We start from the raw sequence: 16,740 nt of genomic DNA on the forward strand, positions 1-16,740 counted from the left end.
AACACTCTTCCCCTGAAAGTAAAAATCTCGCGAAAGAAGCAGAGGGTAAAGAATCAGGATAGAGGGAGAAGTGTAGGTCCGGTATCTCCACCTATCAGTACGGCTACTGACCCCGACCCATATCCGACTGTAGCTAGTCCGCATTGTAGCAATACTTTGCAATTATTAGGAAACCTAGAGGGTGGAATAGGTCATGCTAATAATATTGACACACAGTTGAAAAAGGAATATTCCTGCCAAATCTCATCGAATTCTATCAATGCGTTTGGCCATAATCGTGATACATACAGTCAGACAAAAGCAAATCGAGTTGAAACACAGACCTCACTATGTTCGGTCAAATATTCTTATATTGGGGAATTCCATCATTTTTAGGGAATCAAATTCATGAGAACATGATGTTTATATCATTTTTTCTTTAATCTCTCTCGAGTATCTAACTGTATTGAAAACAAAATCAAAATATTTATAAGCTCATAATATGCTCAGATCAGAGAAGGTGGTCAATTCGCATCATCTATTTTAAAAGCTAGTACTAATATTATTAATGATCATCATCCCTGGTCTACTCAACTGAAAAATTCAATTGACCAAACCGTTGACTGCTTGACCAGTTACTCGAAATTTATAGTTGATTATGATGAATAAAATGGAATACTATTTATTACTTATACAAATCTTAACATTTTATTAAAATTCAATTCTTATTTATATTAACCATATTTTGGAAGAGTATGGAAACTTCCATGAATTTAAAATAAAAATAGCTTCAAAGCTATTGCTATTCTCAACTAAAAACCAAAAATTGAATCAATAAATAGAACCCAACAATAGATTTCAACTACTACAGTAAATTTAAGTTATATACATAATAATTATATCGTGTCTTCAAAAAATAACAAACAATTTATAAATTACATTTTTGTGTGATCAGAATATTCAATGATTCTTAAATTGTCCTTCATAATATTCAACCAACAATATGATTCTGAACTCATTGACAAAATAATCATCTACAGCTCTGTAGAAAGATGCCACTTTCGACGAGTTGGGTAACGTTGTCAACGTTTGGTCAATAGAATTTTTCGGCCGAGGGTGGTGGATTTCCGCGAGTAAACCAAGTCACGTGCGTAAAGCGACAAGCTGGATCGAAAAAATACCTAGTTTGTCGTCTTCCCAGTTTGAAAAAAGCTCAATTTGTCGCATCTTTTTGGTTGTGGTGGTTTTCAGGGCTGGTAGTTTTCTGTGTTATATTGCCTAACTGGGTCGACGATAAAGTGGGTCATTTTTCCGACCGCACTTGTCGCCTCATGACACGACAAATGTTGTCTGCACAGGAATGTGACCACTCTGTCGCAGACCGCTGTACCGAAATATTCTTAGTACGCATTTGTCGGGAGGAATGAAAATCGACTGCATTTGTCGCCTCTCAACTGAACGCGGTCTATTCAGGAATGTGATTCACTCTGTCGCTGACCGCATTTGTCGCCTCTCAACTGAACGCGGTCTATTCAGGAATGTGATTCACTCTGTCGCTGACCGCATTTGTCGGGAGGAATGAAAATCGACTGCATTTGTCGCCTCTCAACTGAACGCGGTCTATTCAGGAATGTGATTCACTCTGTCGCTGACCGCATTTGTCGCCTCTCAACTGAACGCGGTCTATTCAGGAATGTGATTCACTCTGTCGCTGACCGCATTTGTCGCCTCTCAACACGACAAACGCGGTCTATTCAGGAATGTGATTCACTCTGTCGCTGACCGCATTTGTCGCCTCTCAACTGAACGCGGTCTATTCAGGAATGTGATTCACTCTGTCGCTGACCGCATTTGTCGCCTCTCAACACGACAAACGCGGTCTATTCAGGAATGTGATTCACTCTGTCGCTGACCGCATTTGTCGCCTCTCAACTGAACGCGGTCTATTCAGGAATGTGATTCACTCTGTCGCTGACCGCATTTGTCGCCTCTCAACTGAACGCGGTCTATTCAGGAATGTGATTCACTCTGTCGCTGACCGCATTTGTCGCCTCTCAACACGACAAACGCGGTCTATTCAGGAATGTGATTCACTCTGTCGCTGACCGCATTTGTCGCCTCTTGACACGACAAATGTTGTCTGCACAGGAATGTGACCACTCTGTCGCAGACCGCATTTGTCGGGAGGAATGAAAATCGACTGCATTTGTCGCCTCTCAACACGACAAACGCGGTCTATTCAGGAATGTGATTCACTCTGTCGCTGACCGCATTTGTCGGGAGGAATGAAAATCGACTGCATTTGTCGCCTCTCAACACGACAAACGCGGTCTATTCAGGAATGTGATTCACTCTGTCGCTGACCGCATTTGTCGGGAGGAATGAAAATCGACTGCATTTGTCGCCTCTCAACTGAACGCGGTCTATTCAGGAATGTGATTCACTCTGTCGCTGACCGCATTTGTCGCCTCTCAACTGAACGCGGTCTATTCAGGAATGTGATTCACTCTGTCGCTGACCGCATTTGTCGCCTCTTGACACGACAAATGTTGTCTGCACAGGAATGTGACCCACTCTGTCGCAGACCGCATTTGTCGGGAGGAATGAAAATCGACTGCATTTGTCGCCTCTCAACACGACAAACGCGGTCTATTCAGGAATGTGATTCACTCTGTCGCTGACCGCATTTGTCGACAAACTGGGTAAGCTCAGGAATGTGACCCAATCTGTTGCTAGCCTAGTTTGTCGTTGAAGTAAAATGTGTTCGACCCAGTTTGTCGTCGACCCACTTGTCGGTCCCATTTTCTGCGACCCCATACAGCGCTAAGAAAAAGAACCTAACCTAAAATTTTAACGATTTCTGTTTTCTTTGTGAATTTTGTGATCAAAAGTGAGGATTTTCTACTTTCTTGTTATAAAACTAGGCCTACTGTGAAACATTTTATTCGTGAATATTCATGATGCAAAAAATTGTTATTGTTAATGATAAAATGCAACATTAACATGCAATAAATCTTGTCGTTTACTTTTAAAGGTGAGTTTCTTACAAGATTCTTTTGTCTCAGCCTCAGCAAATCCTCGTTTTTATCTAAAGATAAAGAATTCAGTACACTGTAAAATACCCTTTGTAATGCAAAAATTGAATAAATAACATCACGATCTTTAATGTTTAAGTGTTCAAAAAATGTAAAAGTTGAGTTTGCTAAACACTAGACTAAAGTGAAAACTGATTAGCCTCCCTGCTGTATTTTGAAGATGTTGTCAGTAACCTTTCATGTCAATTTTAACAAATAAAATTTTGAAGAAATTTGGCTTTCATGTCAAGTAATGTAAGATTTGTATGATCATAGACTACTTCAGTCAAGAGTTTTTTAGTGTTTCATTTTATTTTTGAATTATTCTAGTTATTTTACTTGTTTTTTTCAGTTATTTCATGGTAAGTCTAAAAGGTGGACACGTCTAGAAAAACTCAAGACAAGAAAGTCTCCTTGTAAATAATCAAACCTAGGCATAACAAAAACACTATAAAACTAAATATAAAAAATATGAAAGCTTATCAAGCTGCTGTTTAACATGGAAACTTACATAGTGAGTACAAAGGCTCATCCATTAATAAGCCTCTCAAGCCCTTCCAAAACTGTCCAGCTGATAGATTCCCAGCTGCAACTGGTAGCTTGTAATAGAGCTTGACAAATAGATGGACCAAGCCCGACCAATTCCTGTTCAGCCTTTGTTAAGGTTTAAGTCTGAGGGCTGGTTTTCGAGCTCGGGATTTGGCTAAGTTCTCAACTTTAAACAGCTGGAGTAAGAAAATTGGCTTTCCGAAACGGAGCGTAGTCGTAGTCATTGTCAAAGTCACGTTTGAATTAAATTTCAAAAAACTAGAAAATTAAACACAAAATAAAATAAATAGAAAAAAGTGTAAAGTTTCAGCTATTTTGAATTATTTAGAAACGTTTAATTTCGTCTAGGAAAAACATTTCCAATTATAGAAATGAGAAAATAAAAACTACGACTGTTGTTATAAAAACTGCGACTACGCCCCGTTTTGGAAAGGTAATTTTCTGACTCCAGCTGTTTAAAGTCTAGAACTTAGCTAGTATCCCGAGCTCGGAAACCGGACCTTAGTGTCAAGTAATATGAAGCGTTTTTCAGGCGATTTTGCAGTGGAGATGGACGACTCGGTAGGGCAGGAAGCTCTCTGATTGACTGATTATCAGCTGATTAGGTTGGCGTTCGGGAATCAGCTGATTATCATCCATCAGAGAGCATATTATCCTGCCGACTCGTCCGCTAAAACGCTTAATTTGGTCTCGCCCTTAACCTCCCTATGGTTTCATATGGGTGGATGTTCTACCTGGTTAAAAGCTCCCCCACATTTGCATGTGTTCTGCAAAGAGTGTGAAATATATAGAGGGAGAAGAGCAAGTCTCACCGTGGGCAAGTCTTCCTGCACCACAAAGGATCATCAAGGCCCTCTTCTGAATGAACAGGACTCTTTACTTCACCAGAAAGCGTAATTCAATAGACATGCTCCTCCCATTCCTTTGAGTACTTAAATATTGGCGAGAATCAATTCTGTCATCAAGTTTAACCTGTCTCAAGTTGGATAATTATGAATGTCACCATTTAGACTTTATTGTCTATTTAGACTAGACTAGACTAAATAAACCCCTGTGTCTATTTAGACTAGATATTTCCACGTCAAAACAATTGTTATATAGCTTTAAGAAATGTCATTGGATTTGTTTAATAATCTATTGAATTTTCCAGGTTCTTCTAGGAAGCTTGAATATCTGTAGTTATGGTCATGGAGCAGATCGAATATGATGATTTCACCTGCATTAAGAATTTCGTTCTACATAGCGACATAGAGGACGATGAGAGTGGCGAGGATAAGAAACTAACTTCTCTGGTAAGTTTGAATACTTTTATTTTCTAATGATAGCTTCTTTTTCATGAGGAAAATCGTTAAGGTACTTTGAGCCGTTAAGGTTATCTATAATTAGAGATATCTGACTCGTAGAGGTTCATTCAAAACAATTTTTTCGTAGTAAAGTTAACATTCTTTACTTTCATGAAATACTGTAGGTTTGAGTGAATAATTATTTCTTGGAAATCAGATAATTCAATTGATTGTTTCTACTGCCTCATCCAATTTCCTTTTCCAAGAAGACTCATTGCGATATAATAATTAAGCTACTATAGTTAGTTCCACGTTATAATGACAATACTGTATTTGATTAACATTAGTGTTGCTATCCTTGTCCATCATTCGACATAGCAGATGGCGCTATTTTTTTCTAGTTCCGCAACGTTAACAGATTTTTTAGGTAGAAATATAATTAATTAGTAGAATATATAATCTCAATTATAAAAAAATATTAGCTTAATCATTGAGAAATATAATTTCCCAATATATAATATTATCTTGGCGAATAAAATATAATTGATTATTTCAAACAAGAATGAACAGTTAATGTTATATCTAATGCTATTCTTCTATCTTTCACCACTGACATGGACCTCAATATACTAAAGCTGCGTTTACACCGGAGTTAATAACACAAGTTATTAACAAAAAGTTATTAACTTGACTGAATAGTCAAAAATTTCTCTTGACAAAAGTTAATAACTCATGTTTCTAACAGAAAAAAGTAAATTCGTATGGCTTTTGTTGGTGGGGAGTCCCTTGCGGGAAGGTCCCACCGCCTGAATATATAATTTGAGCCATCAATGGGCCTTACGACTGTCATACTTCAGCCGGGACCGACAGTTTAACGTGCCCATCCGATAACACGGGAGTGATCTGGTTAAAAAACTTTTGGTTGTGAGTGGGTTCGAACCCGGGATCTCTATGCTGCTTCGCAAGCACTCTATCCACTAACAGAAAATTTTCTAACAGAAAATTCCTTGTTATTTACAAGATCTTGTTATCAATATAATTGACTTCCATATGATTTCATTTAACGAGACTATTCATATGATATAACAGCCGGAATAAAAAGCAAAAATTGTCTTCAAATTTGAATTGAAACATGTGTGTGATCATTAAAATAATGATCTTCATCTGATCTAATGTAAATAAATTATAATGCGTTTACACCAGAGTTTAAAACAAAAGTTTTTAACATAAGTTAATAACATTTTCTTTTGGCTGCTAGTTTTGTTATCAACAAATATTGATAACTTTGTCACGTGTTTTGTCTGCAGCTGTAGTTATTAGGGAACAGCTGTAGTTGCAGTGTAGGGATGCTGGGCGAGGGGGTTGCGGGGAAGATAGTAACCTGTTTTTAACAAAAGTTACCGACTCTTGATGGATAACATAAATCTTGTTAATAACAAGGAATTTTCTGTTGAAAACACGAGTTATTTTATCCTAACATTTATAATACTATTTTTGCTGTTGGTGATTAGAAGTGATGCTATTGCTATAAGATAAAAAAATGATTAATTTTCGTGTTTGAGGTGAGAGAAAGCTATGTTAAAAGACTTCGCCAGCTTCTGAAACAGAATTACAAGGTTTGGTGCGAAAACTATAAAGACGAAACCGAATCTGGAGAAGGGAAACGATTGAGCTCCACTGAAATCGACAGATGTATCATGTTTCTTGAAGATAAGGCTCTACAAGTCTGCATGGTGGCTAGGATTTACCAAAAAGTGATGGTAAAAATGGTATGTACAATAATTATTCACGACTATCCGTTTTGTTTGAGAGTATCATTAAAATAATAAAATAATAAATTACAAGTAGTAATTTAATTTTTCTCAGAGGATTTATCCGATATATTCGAAGAGTTACAAGAATCACTACTTTCTTATAGTAAATGCATTTGTTTTGTATTGAAGAGTATTCCTCATCTGGATTTTACAGGAAGCTTACTTATTTCACAGCAACTCATTCATAAAGTCTATGGCTCGGTTGCACAAACTTTTTTTAAATTTTTAACGGTGATCAAATAACGGTCAAATACCACGAGAACCAATCAGAGAAGTAGAAGACGTCGTTATTCAGGACTTAATCACTGTTAAAATTTAACAATTTTAACGGTGATCAAATAACGGTCAAATACCACGAGAACCAATCAGAGAAGTGGAAGACGTCGTTATTCAGGACTTAATCACTGTTAAAATTTAACAATTTTGTGCAACCGGGTCCGAAACTGTTGGATCTTATCTATGCTGTATTAAATAATTGTCTCCCCTACACTACTCTTACCACAATTACTCGTTACTAGTTCGGGAATGTTTCTTCCTTGAGAAAGGAGCTTCATCTGAATAATGATTAATTCTTCTCCAAAATCATAAATATTCCACACAAGCCTCCCAGAAAATTAATTATTTTTGTACTCTTATTTTTTCTGATTCTTTCTTCTTGCAACATGAGTTATTGTAAGGACGAGACCATATTAGGCGTTTATCAAGCGCTTTCAACCCAATCGGTAAGCTTCCTGCCCCGCTGACTCTTGAAAACGCCTAATAAGATGCGTACAGACTTGAGTGCCACGAACACACGCATTTCACTTTTCATCAGCTGATGGACGCTTATACCTTACTGTTTCTGTACAAATACAGATATAATCAGCTGATGAAAAGTATCTATATCTGTATTTGTACAGGTACAGATGTAGTAAGCTTAGCATCAGCTGATAATTAATGAAATGCGCGTGTTTGTGACGCTCAAGTCTGTACGTAGCTATAATAGTCTCGCCCTAATTGTCCAATAAGCCGATATTGGGAAAAAATCATGTTATCTAATAAAGAAGTCATTCAGGAGGTCGGAGAGATTGATGGATTACTGAAGAAAAATACGTATAATGGAGCTCCAAGGCTCTAATTATTAAACAACATTTTTCAATTTGTTGAGCTTATGTAGTCCAATGCGGCTTTAACATTAAAAAAGAAGAGATTCTATACTATTCTTGGATGTTTCCTATGTACAAAAATATGTTCTAATTTCTTCTATGTTCTAAAAATATTTTCAAATTTCAGATGTCAGATATAAAGAAAATGACGAAAGAAATGAAGCTGTTTGATAGTTTGATGAATACTCAAGGCTGGAACGTAGACCGCTATCCGGACAAAAGCACTCAGACCGATGAAGCGCCACTGTGCGACAAGGAAAACCAGACTGATCCGATTGCGTTTGGACCGCGCTACTCGTTACTGGACCTACCTCTACCAAGCAGCAAGAACATGACCAGCTGTTTAGAAGTGAAGAATACTGCGACACCCGACTCTCCATGCAAGCAGCTCAAGGAGACCATAGCCAAAGTCATTCCTCGAGTTATCAGTCGGCCACTAGATGGAAGGACCACTCAGACATCGGGATCCAGAAAGAGGCGGAGGAGCTCTGCCAATGTAGACGAGAAAGGTGAAGAAAGGAAAAGTTTGAAACGTGACAGCTTTGATTCTTCGTCAGTCATTAATGTGTCATCGAGTGAGGTTAGTGGTAATCTATTCAATGAAACTGACAAATCAATGATCTCAGACACTTCCCTAGTGAATAATTCAGAGATAGCTGATAACTCACTGAGGACTACAAACAAATCAATGATCTCTGACACTTCTCTAGTCACTACATCACAGATAACTGATGATTCACTGATGAATAGGACTGCCGAGAATGATGATATTAATGAGAAACTGCTATCCTTAGATGCGAGGCTAATGGAGATGGGACTTCTCAACGTTGAGGAACCGAGTCCAGTCCCAGATGAAGAACAAGAAGAGGAAGAAGTAGCTCCTTCACCTACCCCCTCCCCCGCTCCCTCACCCTGTCAACCACCCACACCCCGCAGCAAGCACAAGGGCACCTGGTACATGGAAATGGTGGCCCACGTGTGCCACTTTCACAGAGTTTACAGTCAGCTGACAGCCGAGCAGCAGGCGAGAGTAGACGTGAGAATTGTCGAACTGTTTGGACCTAGAAGCAATGACCGGTCGGTGAAGTTGAGTGAGGATAACCTGTCAGTGTGTCAGAAGCGGATCGCGTCTATGGTTGTGGCCGAACTGACTCCCTATCTCCAGAGGAAGCTCATCGCTTCTCGTGGTCTCTTCAAAATGTTGGCTAAACGTGTCACCGAGTCCATAATGGAGGAATCTTATGCTCCAGGTAAGTCACTTATCTTATAATCTTTTATAGACAACAGCTATATAATGCAGTGAAAATAACAGGCATTCGCCCAAAACTGCGATATTAGTAAAGTGCATTATTTTTCAAGTTTTTAATTTATTGTTTTCTTAGGTACATTTTTTTTTGAAATTGAAATTTATTTACAACACTTTACCACTCATTTACACTTACCATTCATAACACTTGACATTCATTTATTCTATTTCTTACGTCAAGCTTCAAAATTTTCAAATAATTATTCCTAGACCAAAAATTAAGTGGCGAAGCATTGAAGTGTGATTTCACAACCTCATAATATTCTGGACAACATCAACTTTTTATCGAAATTTGTTAGAGAAATGATATAGGCTCAGCCTAGTTTCTCCTTCATGGTAATAATAATAGTAATATTCGTATGGCTTTCTTTTGCGGGGAGGTCCTGAAGTTCCACCTCGCCCGAGATATCATTCAAGCCGTCAATGGGTCTTACGACTGTCACACTTCAGCCGGGACCGATAATTCAACGTGCCTATCCAATCGCTCGGGAGTGACTTGGTGAAAAACGTTTGGCTATGAGCTGGTTTGAACCGGGGTTTCTAGGCTACTACGCAAGCACTCTACTAGACAATCGATCACTCCTCCATGGTCATACATATACAGACCACTTTTCACCATTTAAACATCAATATTAAATTTTCAATACCAATTGTTGACCGAGCGAAGTGAGGTCTAAGATTCAAGTCGACGGTTTGGCATTTCTCTTAATGTTTAAATGTTTATATGTTACGTATTTACGGCGAAACGCGGTAATAGATTTTCATGAAATTTGACAGGTATGTTCCTTTTTCAATTGCGCGTCGACGTATATACAAGGTTTTTGGAAATTTTGAATTTCAAGGATAATATAAAAGGAAAAAGGAGCCTCCTTCATACGCCAATGTAAATATCAGAGTAAACACAGATTGTGTGGAGAAGCCAGTATATTGCTTTATTTCCATAAGGTTTATAGTTTCTATCAGGTACTTGTGGATGAGAATACTGCGTGAGGTCTACTGTTCACAGAACTACTAGTATTTAAGATGAAGCTTTGAAACTCGATATTGCTCCATATGGCATCCAGCTGATTTCACAATGTTTTTCAGATGCTCTTGTTTGTTCACGGTCATGCATGCAGTACGAAAAGAATTAATTTCTCTGTTCTTTCTTTGTTATTCTTAATAAATAAGGTATCCTTGAAATCTTGATAAAATTTGCTAACTTTTTTGTCTCTTGTAAATTTTTTGTAAAGTGAACGGTTTTCGCGAAATTCGCAATCAAATATTTAAAATGGCCGCCATTTTGAAAACTTACATCAAAATTTTTTTATTTAATTTTTTCAAAGTTGAGTCTTTGTAGTATATATTATTCATGCCTAATTTCAGATCAATACAATATTTCGTTATTGAGATAAAAATTCCCAAGTGAAAAAACAAAATGGCAGCTATAAGGATAACCGCTGAGTTTTGGACACTTCAAATACGATATTTGTAGTCTCCTATCATCCAGGAACAATACCCTAAAATGTTCGACACTTCTTCTGAAACAACCTGTATATTATGATTGTCATGTTTTGTACAACAAATGAATCTATATTATTCAAATTTAATAGTTTTTCACATAAATAATAAATAAGCCAATTTCTTAGTCTTTTTTCATTCAATATTGTGAAATTGACTTCAAATTGTCAGCATTAGTATTGAATGAGAAGCATTGATATTATTTAGAAAATTTGTTGATTATGTGTTGATGTTCTTGAACTTCTCCATAATGTAGAATAATTATAAGAAATGTTGTAACTTTGAAGTGAATATATCAACTTCCCTGAAGAGTTTTGCGGCTGCAAATATTGACAACATGGAGAATAGCTGAAAGGAAGTGTGATGAGTGCTACTATACGAAAATGATTGCCTAAGCGGGCATCGAACCTGGCATGTTTTTTATTATTTGAGACCTACCTAAACAAAAATTTCCAGTAGCGGCTTATGATTTGCATAAAGATGTTTTTAAATTAATACTACAATTATTAAGTTTGTCAATAAATGCATTCTATTTTGGCTCTTCAACTCGCTAATTAACAGGAATAACCTGAAATAAAACTTCTGGTAATGTTTCTTGTGTTTCAGATTCATCCAAGGTCAAACAATTTGTGCTGGACTTCTTTGAGAGGAACAAATCCGTAAGAAGTATGATCGACATAGAATGTTGTTAGAGAGATATGTTGAACATATTTTACTTTCAATTCCAGTGTTGATAAAGATAATGATTGAGACATATTTTCGATTATTGAAGAGAGGAACAAGATAGTGTTTGAGAAGCAATGAACTTTTATATAGGTCAAGTAAAAACTAAGTGCTAATGATAAGTTATGAGGTAAATCTTACCAGGTGCTCAAATCTACGAAATTAAGCAATTTGTGCAATTCATTCATATTGAATTAATTTTAACATTCTTATATAGTTTTTTATCGCTTATTACTTGAATAGGCTTTTGTCCATTCTATTGAATTTTATTCATTTTAGGATTATTAAAGAAGTGATAAATTACTGTTAATTGTACTTCCATTGAATAATAATTATTCATGAATGGTAAATTTTCAAGTAAGATGGATTCATCTTTTTGTCTTTTTTTACTATTTTCCTAATAAGTGGAAGCAGGAAAAGACTGTTGACATTTCAAGTTGCTAAATGTATAGATATTTCCTTCACATTTTTTTATTTACTTCCATTATTACCTTATTCTGAATGACTGAGATAAGTTTTTCTAATTTATAATTAATTTAGTCAGAGATAAACTTCTAAATGAATGTGTGAGGAATAGTTTTCATGTTACTTCATGCATTTCATTTCATTTTTCATCTCACTTTGGTAATAATGCCAAAACCTTGGGAAATTATAAGAAGTCCATGCAGAACGTCCGTAAATAATTATTTTACCTGCATTCTGTATATTTTTCATACTCAATGAATTGAATTTACTTAATTTATTATAGACCTTTTTTAATTTTAAACTAAGTTTAGTATAAAATTAGGTACTCTACATAAATGTCTTAATTTTTCAGGGAAAAAATGTGAGTTGTATTTTCAATTACCTAATGAGCTCTCAATAGCTCAAAGAAATAGAAATTAAAATTATTAACGTACTGTGCTTGCTCATAAATTCAAAACTTCAAATTTTAATTCACTTCCATTTGATAAGTCTGTCTGAAAAACGTTCAAAAGTATCCTTCGTTCTCTCATAAATACATGATGTATTTTAAACATTTTAGAACAATAAGAGATCTTGTTACTTATTTAGTATTAATAAAGTCACTGTTCACCAATTGATTCATTTTAAAATTCATTTGATCATCTATGTTATTTATTTTCACGTTTAAATTCAACTATTATACTTGTTAAATGTACGTTTCAATTATTTATTTTTTCATATAACTTACAATCTGTATTTTAAGGATATTGAGAGGTTTTCTACCGGTGTCTAATCTTGCCTATATTCGCTATGGCAAATGCTTACCGTATATAAGTTATCATATCCATTAGAAATCTAGTTCTTATAAAGTTACAGTATTGTGATTTCTGAATAAGTCAATGAAATTTATTTTGCGAAGGATCCAAGTATGTGGGAGGAAATGCTCAAGATTTTCATATCATTGGCTTTAAAGTTCTTATTTAAAAATATTGATGAAATTAAATTACCTGAATATTAATATTGAAATAAAAGCAATAATAATGGATAGCCATTGCATTAGATGTGCCATTATATTTATGCAGTTTTTATAGCATTGAAAATATAAGCTTTAAAAATGAAACCAAATTGATAGCGATATAAATTTAATAAATTGTAGCATTTTATCATCAAATACTGTGATGAATAAGAAGTTGATACAGTAACTCATACTCTTGTATTATATTATTAAATTACAATTTTTATGTGTGTATACAGACACTTATAAGGCTTTCATACTGTAATTTTATTAAACTATGAATTTTATTAAAGTATGAACGAGAACTTATTGCATGTGATTAATAAGTCTAAACATGACTTGCTCTATCTTTGTTATTGTTGGTATTATAAATTATTTTCATTTTTAATTGAGAATTTGAAAACGTATGTGCATTTTTGTATCAAAATAAAAGCTTATTCTATAAAACTTACCCATCAAACTTGGGTTTACTCATAAAATTGGATAAGTCTAATGAATCAATTCGAATACCGTAAGCTATATGTAAAAATACGATGCTCTCTCTGTAAAAGTATGAAAACAGATTTGACAAAAATGTTTTTATTATTTTGTTTCTAGCTTTCGAACTTCATAAATGGAATGTTATATTAGCTTGGTATTCTCATGAAAATATTTTTTCAAGCAGTATGGTAGCCTATGTATGTATTTTTTAATGCTTCAAGTTAGCAAAAGGTTACTTTTTTTGATTAGGCTAAGTTTCTTTTATTTGTAACGTCAATTGTATTAGCTTGGTATTCTTATCACCATAGTATTGTAATTTTATAACTTATTGATTTGTTAGCCGTCTCAGGAATGAGTTCTAGATGGGGTAGTATTTTTTTCAGTTTCTTATAGGTTGATTAATTCTTTTTTATTTAATTTTTATCCATTCAGGGGTTAAAGGATGAATTGGGGGATCAAATTTCACTTGTCTATGCTTGTTGTATGAGTTTTTTTTTTTCAAATCCAGTCAATTTTGTTGAGTCAATTTTACTATTTCTCATTGTCATTGGTCAATGTTTTATCTGGAAAATATATAATAAATTTATATACATATGTAGTACCGGTACTTTTTATTACTGTTGGCTATGAATGAATCTACCGTATTCATACTACATTGTAGAATTTAGTACAGGTTTTTGTCTGTAAGGACATCTCAGGAATTCAATTCAACAATGTTGGGCATTTAAAAAGTAGATTTCCGCATTATTCCAGGATATTAGTTAGTATTTACTGTTATGAATTCTATATAGTAACTGATTAATTTTATAATTGAAATCTTATGCCCGGTTTCACCAAGAAACCGGCTTGGTCAAGAAATTTTCTAATAAACATGGTCAAATCAGTCACGCTTTACAACGACGCACTGAAGCATGATTTCTATTATAACATTTCAGCTACTGTTGATGAGAATTTCAGTGGCCACTTGTAGAGCATAACCGGCTTGACCATGTTCAAATAATGCTTTCTTGACCGAGCTTGGTGAAACCAGAGACAAGATATAACTTTTATTTTATCTGTGGTGAAACCGGGCATTTACTATAGTGCCCTAGTCTAAATTCTAAAAAACTCAGCAATAGCATTTGTAACATGATGTAGTCTAAAAAGTAGGCTAGCTTAGTTCTGTAAAAGTGAGAAATTATGTAACAAAAATTGTTCTTAAACATTCGTCTTATGTAATGAGAGAAGATTCGCTTGTGATTAAAACATTTATAGAAATTGTATTTATGAGTTTATTGATTCGACTAAACCCTGAACCTCTTACCTCTATCCTGTACTTACTAAGTTATAGCATAAGAAAATCAAATTAGCTCTAGCAGATGCACAAAATAATATAAACTTAGGTACCATAATTTAATACAGTACCGTATCAAAAACTGATATAAATTAAAAATTGTTTTGAACAGATTTAATCAGAGGAAGATCTATGTACCGCATATATTTCTCGTCTCTTGTCGGCTCCTTATAGAAGGTAACTAAGGTACACCACACTTCTATATTACTATAAACATCGAGAAAAAAATACCGGTAACCCACCGTTAATTATTCATTATTGCATAATAATTATTTGTCTCTGTTCTAACTTGGGTACGGTACCGTACTGAAACTGAATGATTACTATTTTCTGTCCAGAGCCGTGTGTAACTAGGTAACTCCACAACAATATTATTATTATACACAAAATATAATTATTGATATTTTGTTCCTGTAGCTTACAGTACATTAATTGATTCAGGCTTCAATATAGATTATAAAACTGATCCTATATTAGACTATATATTATCAGCAAATGCAAAAGTTGAATAGAACGTACATTAATAGCAGGTTATTGATATATTATTTCTGGTAGTAGCAGGTCATATAGCCTATTATTTAAGAGTTAATAATTTAAAATTTATAAACTAAAACAAAGTTATTAAAATTTCTACTTACCTAAAATTTCTGACACTGTTGTTGAAGTTGAAAATGCACAGATAGTTCCATGCACATGCACAATACAAGTTTAAACTGGATCGCATATTGCATTAGCAGATAATAACACAATAACACTAAAGTTAGGTATAATCAAGCTTAGTGCAATATTATACAAAGATCGATTCCGTTGCACTTATATCTATTAAATTCAACCGTGGTTGAAAGTAACGTCAAAGTAAACTTACCTACCTACCAAAGCAATGAACCATAGACATGATAAAAATTTAGCATAGACATGAACCTAGATGTATAGAAAGCTAAAGTATTTTTCCTGCTCAGATTGCACGCTCATCGACAATACATAATGTTAAGATAATTTTTATTTTAATTTAAAATAGTTTTAATATCGTGCATTGCCGCACGATAAGCGTGCAATCTGAGCAGGAAAAATATTTTAGCTTTCTATATTCTATACAAGATAGTCTATTAATAGCTTAATAGCTTTAATATCTAATAGCTTTCTATACAATATAAGATATTAAAATTATTATTTTAATATAAGCCCATATTAAAATTCAAAACCGAGTTGATTATTTCTTGTACAGTTTTACCATAGAATAAGGATATTTTCTCTATAATAGATTATTACTCTGTACCGTAGTTTTCTGAAAACTTTGTACTTGGCGGTTTTACTAGAGGCCATTTTGTACTTTCTTCAACAACAACTACCGTACTCATGTCTCATTCACGATGAACTATTCGAGCTGATCAGTACAACAATCCTCGGTAGTATAGTGGTCAGTATCCCCGCCTGTCACGCGGGAGACCGGGGTTCGATTCCCCGCCGGGGAGGATTTTTTTGCATTAGTTGAAAAAAACTTGATCTTAGAAATAATTTTTTTGCAAGTTATAAAATAACTTGAATAGAACTACAGTAATCTGAATCATTGGTTCCAATATTTATTTCAACACTAGGTACCGTACATATCTATTTAATTTTTTAATGCAAGAATAATATTAGTTAAACTAAGATTTGAAAGAGAAATAAAACTAGAAAAATATAAAGTAGTTTGATGGTGAAAAGTTGATTTGTTACTGACTGTAAATATATCAATGTTTATGATTTACATTATATCTTCTTGATTAAACACCTCATATATGATACTTTTGGTGAACTTGAGTCATATATATATATGGTTTTAAATGAGTTTTCCATTGTGTTAAAAAAAACACCTTATTCCTCATTTCGGATAAGGTGGCAAAATAATAAGTTTCAGTCGAAGGTAACTTTGAGCTTATCATGAAATAGATTATCATAGAATCAATTGAAAAAGTATGATTTCAGAAATATCATTAAAAACCTCTGTTGAGCTCCATTGTTTTTCTTTTAAAACTAAATTCACTAAATGCCAACATTTTATCGTGTAGGAAAAATGATTGTTGAAAAGAAATACACCATAGTATTACAAAAGAAC

General features: G+C 34.4%; 1 protein-coding gene and 1 non-coding gene across 2 annotated transcripts; both read left to right on the plus strand.

The window, feature by feature from the left end:
- The first annotated feature begins 2,799 nt into the window (after window positions 1-2,799).
- LOC111043820 lies at window positions 2,800-13,904 on the plus strand. Its single transcript, XM_039432918.1, has 5 exons — window positions 2,800-3,013; window positions 4,753-4,894; window positions 6,448-6,654; window positions 7,972-9,094; window positions 11,257-13,904. Exons 2-5 carry the CDS (start codon window positions 4,784-4,786, stop codon window positions 11,340-11,342), a joined length of 1,527 nt encoding a protein of 508 aa, XP_039288852.1. The 5' UTR covers window positions 2,800-3,013; window positions 4,753-4,783; the 3' UTR covers window positions 11,343-13,904.
- A 2,141-nt stretch (window positions 13,905-16,045) lies between these two features.
- Window positions 16,046-16,117, plus strand: Trnad-guc. The gene has a single exon. It is a non-coding gene; the product is annotated as a tRNA-Asp (tRNA).
- The last annotated feature ends 623 nt before the right edge of the window (window positions 16,118-16,740 follow it).

This window comes from Nilaparvata lugens, chromosome 7 (genome assembly GCF_014356525.2).
Source record: "Nilaparvata lugens isolate BPH chromosome 7, ASM1435652v1, whole genome shotgun sequence".
NCBI classification, from domain to species: Eukaryota; Metazoa; Arthropoda; class Insecta; order Hemiptera; family Delphacidae; genus Nilaparvata; species Nilaparvata lugens.

What these genes read in the sequence shown, in the direction of transcription:
- LOC111043820 (XM_039432918.1), top strand. Translation starts at nt 4,784, where the DNA reads ATGGTCATGGAGCAGATCGAATATGATGATTTCACCTGCATTAAGAAT. An exon ending in ATAAGAAACTAACTTCTCTG is followed by an intron (nt 4,895 to 6,447) that starts GTAAGTTTGAAT and finishes TTCGTGTTTGAG; the next exon opens with GTGAGAGAAAGCTATGTTAA. An exon ending in AAAAAGTGATGGTAAAAATG is followed by an intron (nt 6,655 to 7,971) that starts GTATGTACAATA and finishes TTCAAATTTCAG; the next exon opens with ATGTCAGATATAAAGAAAAT.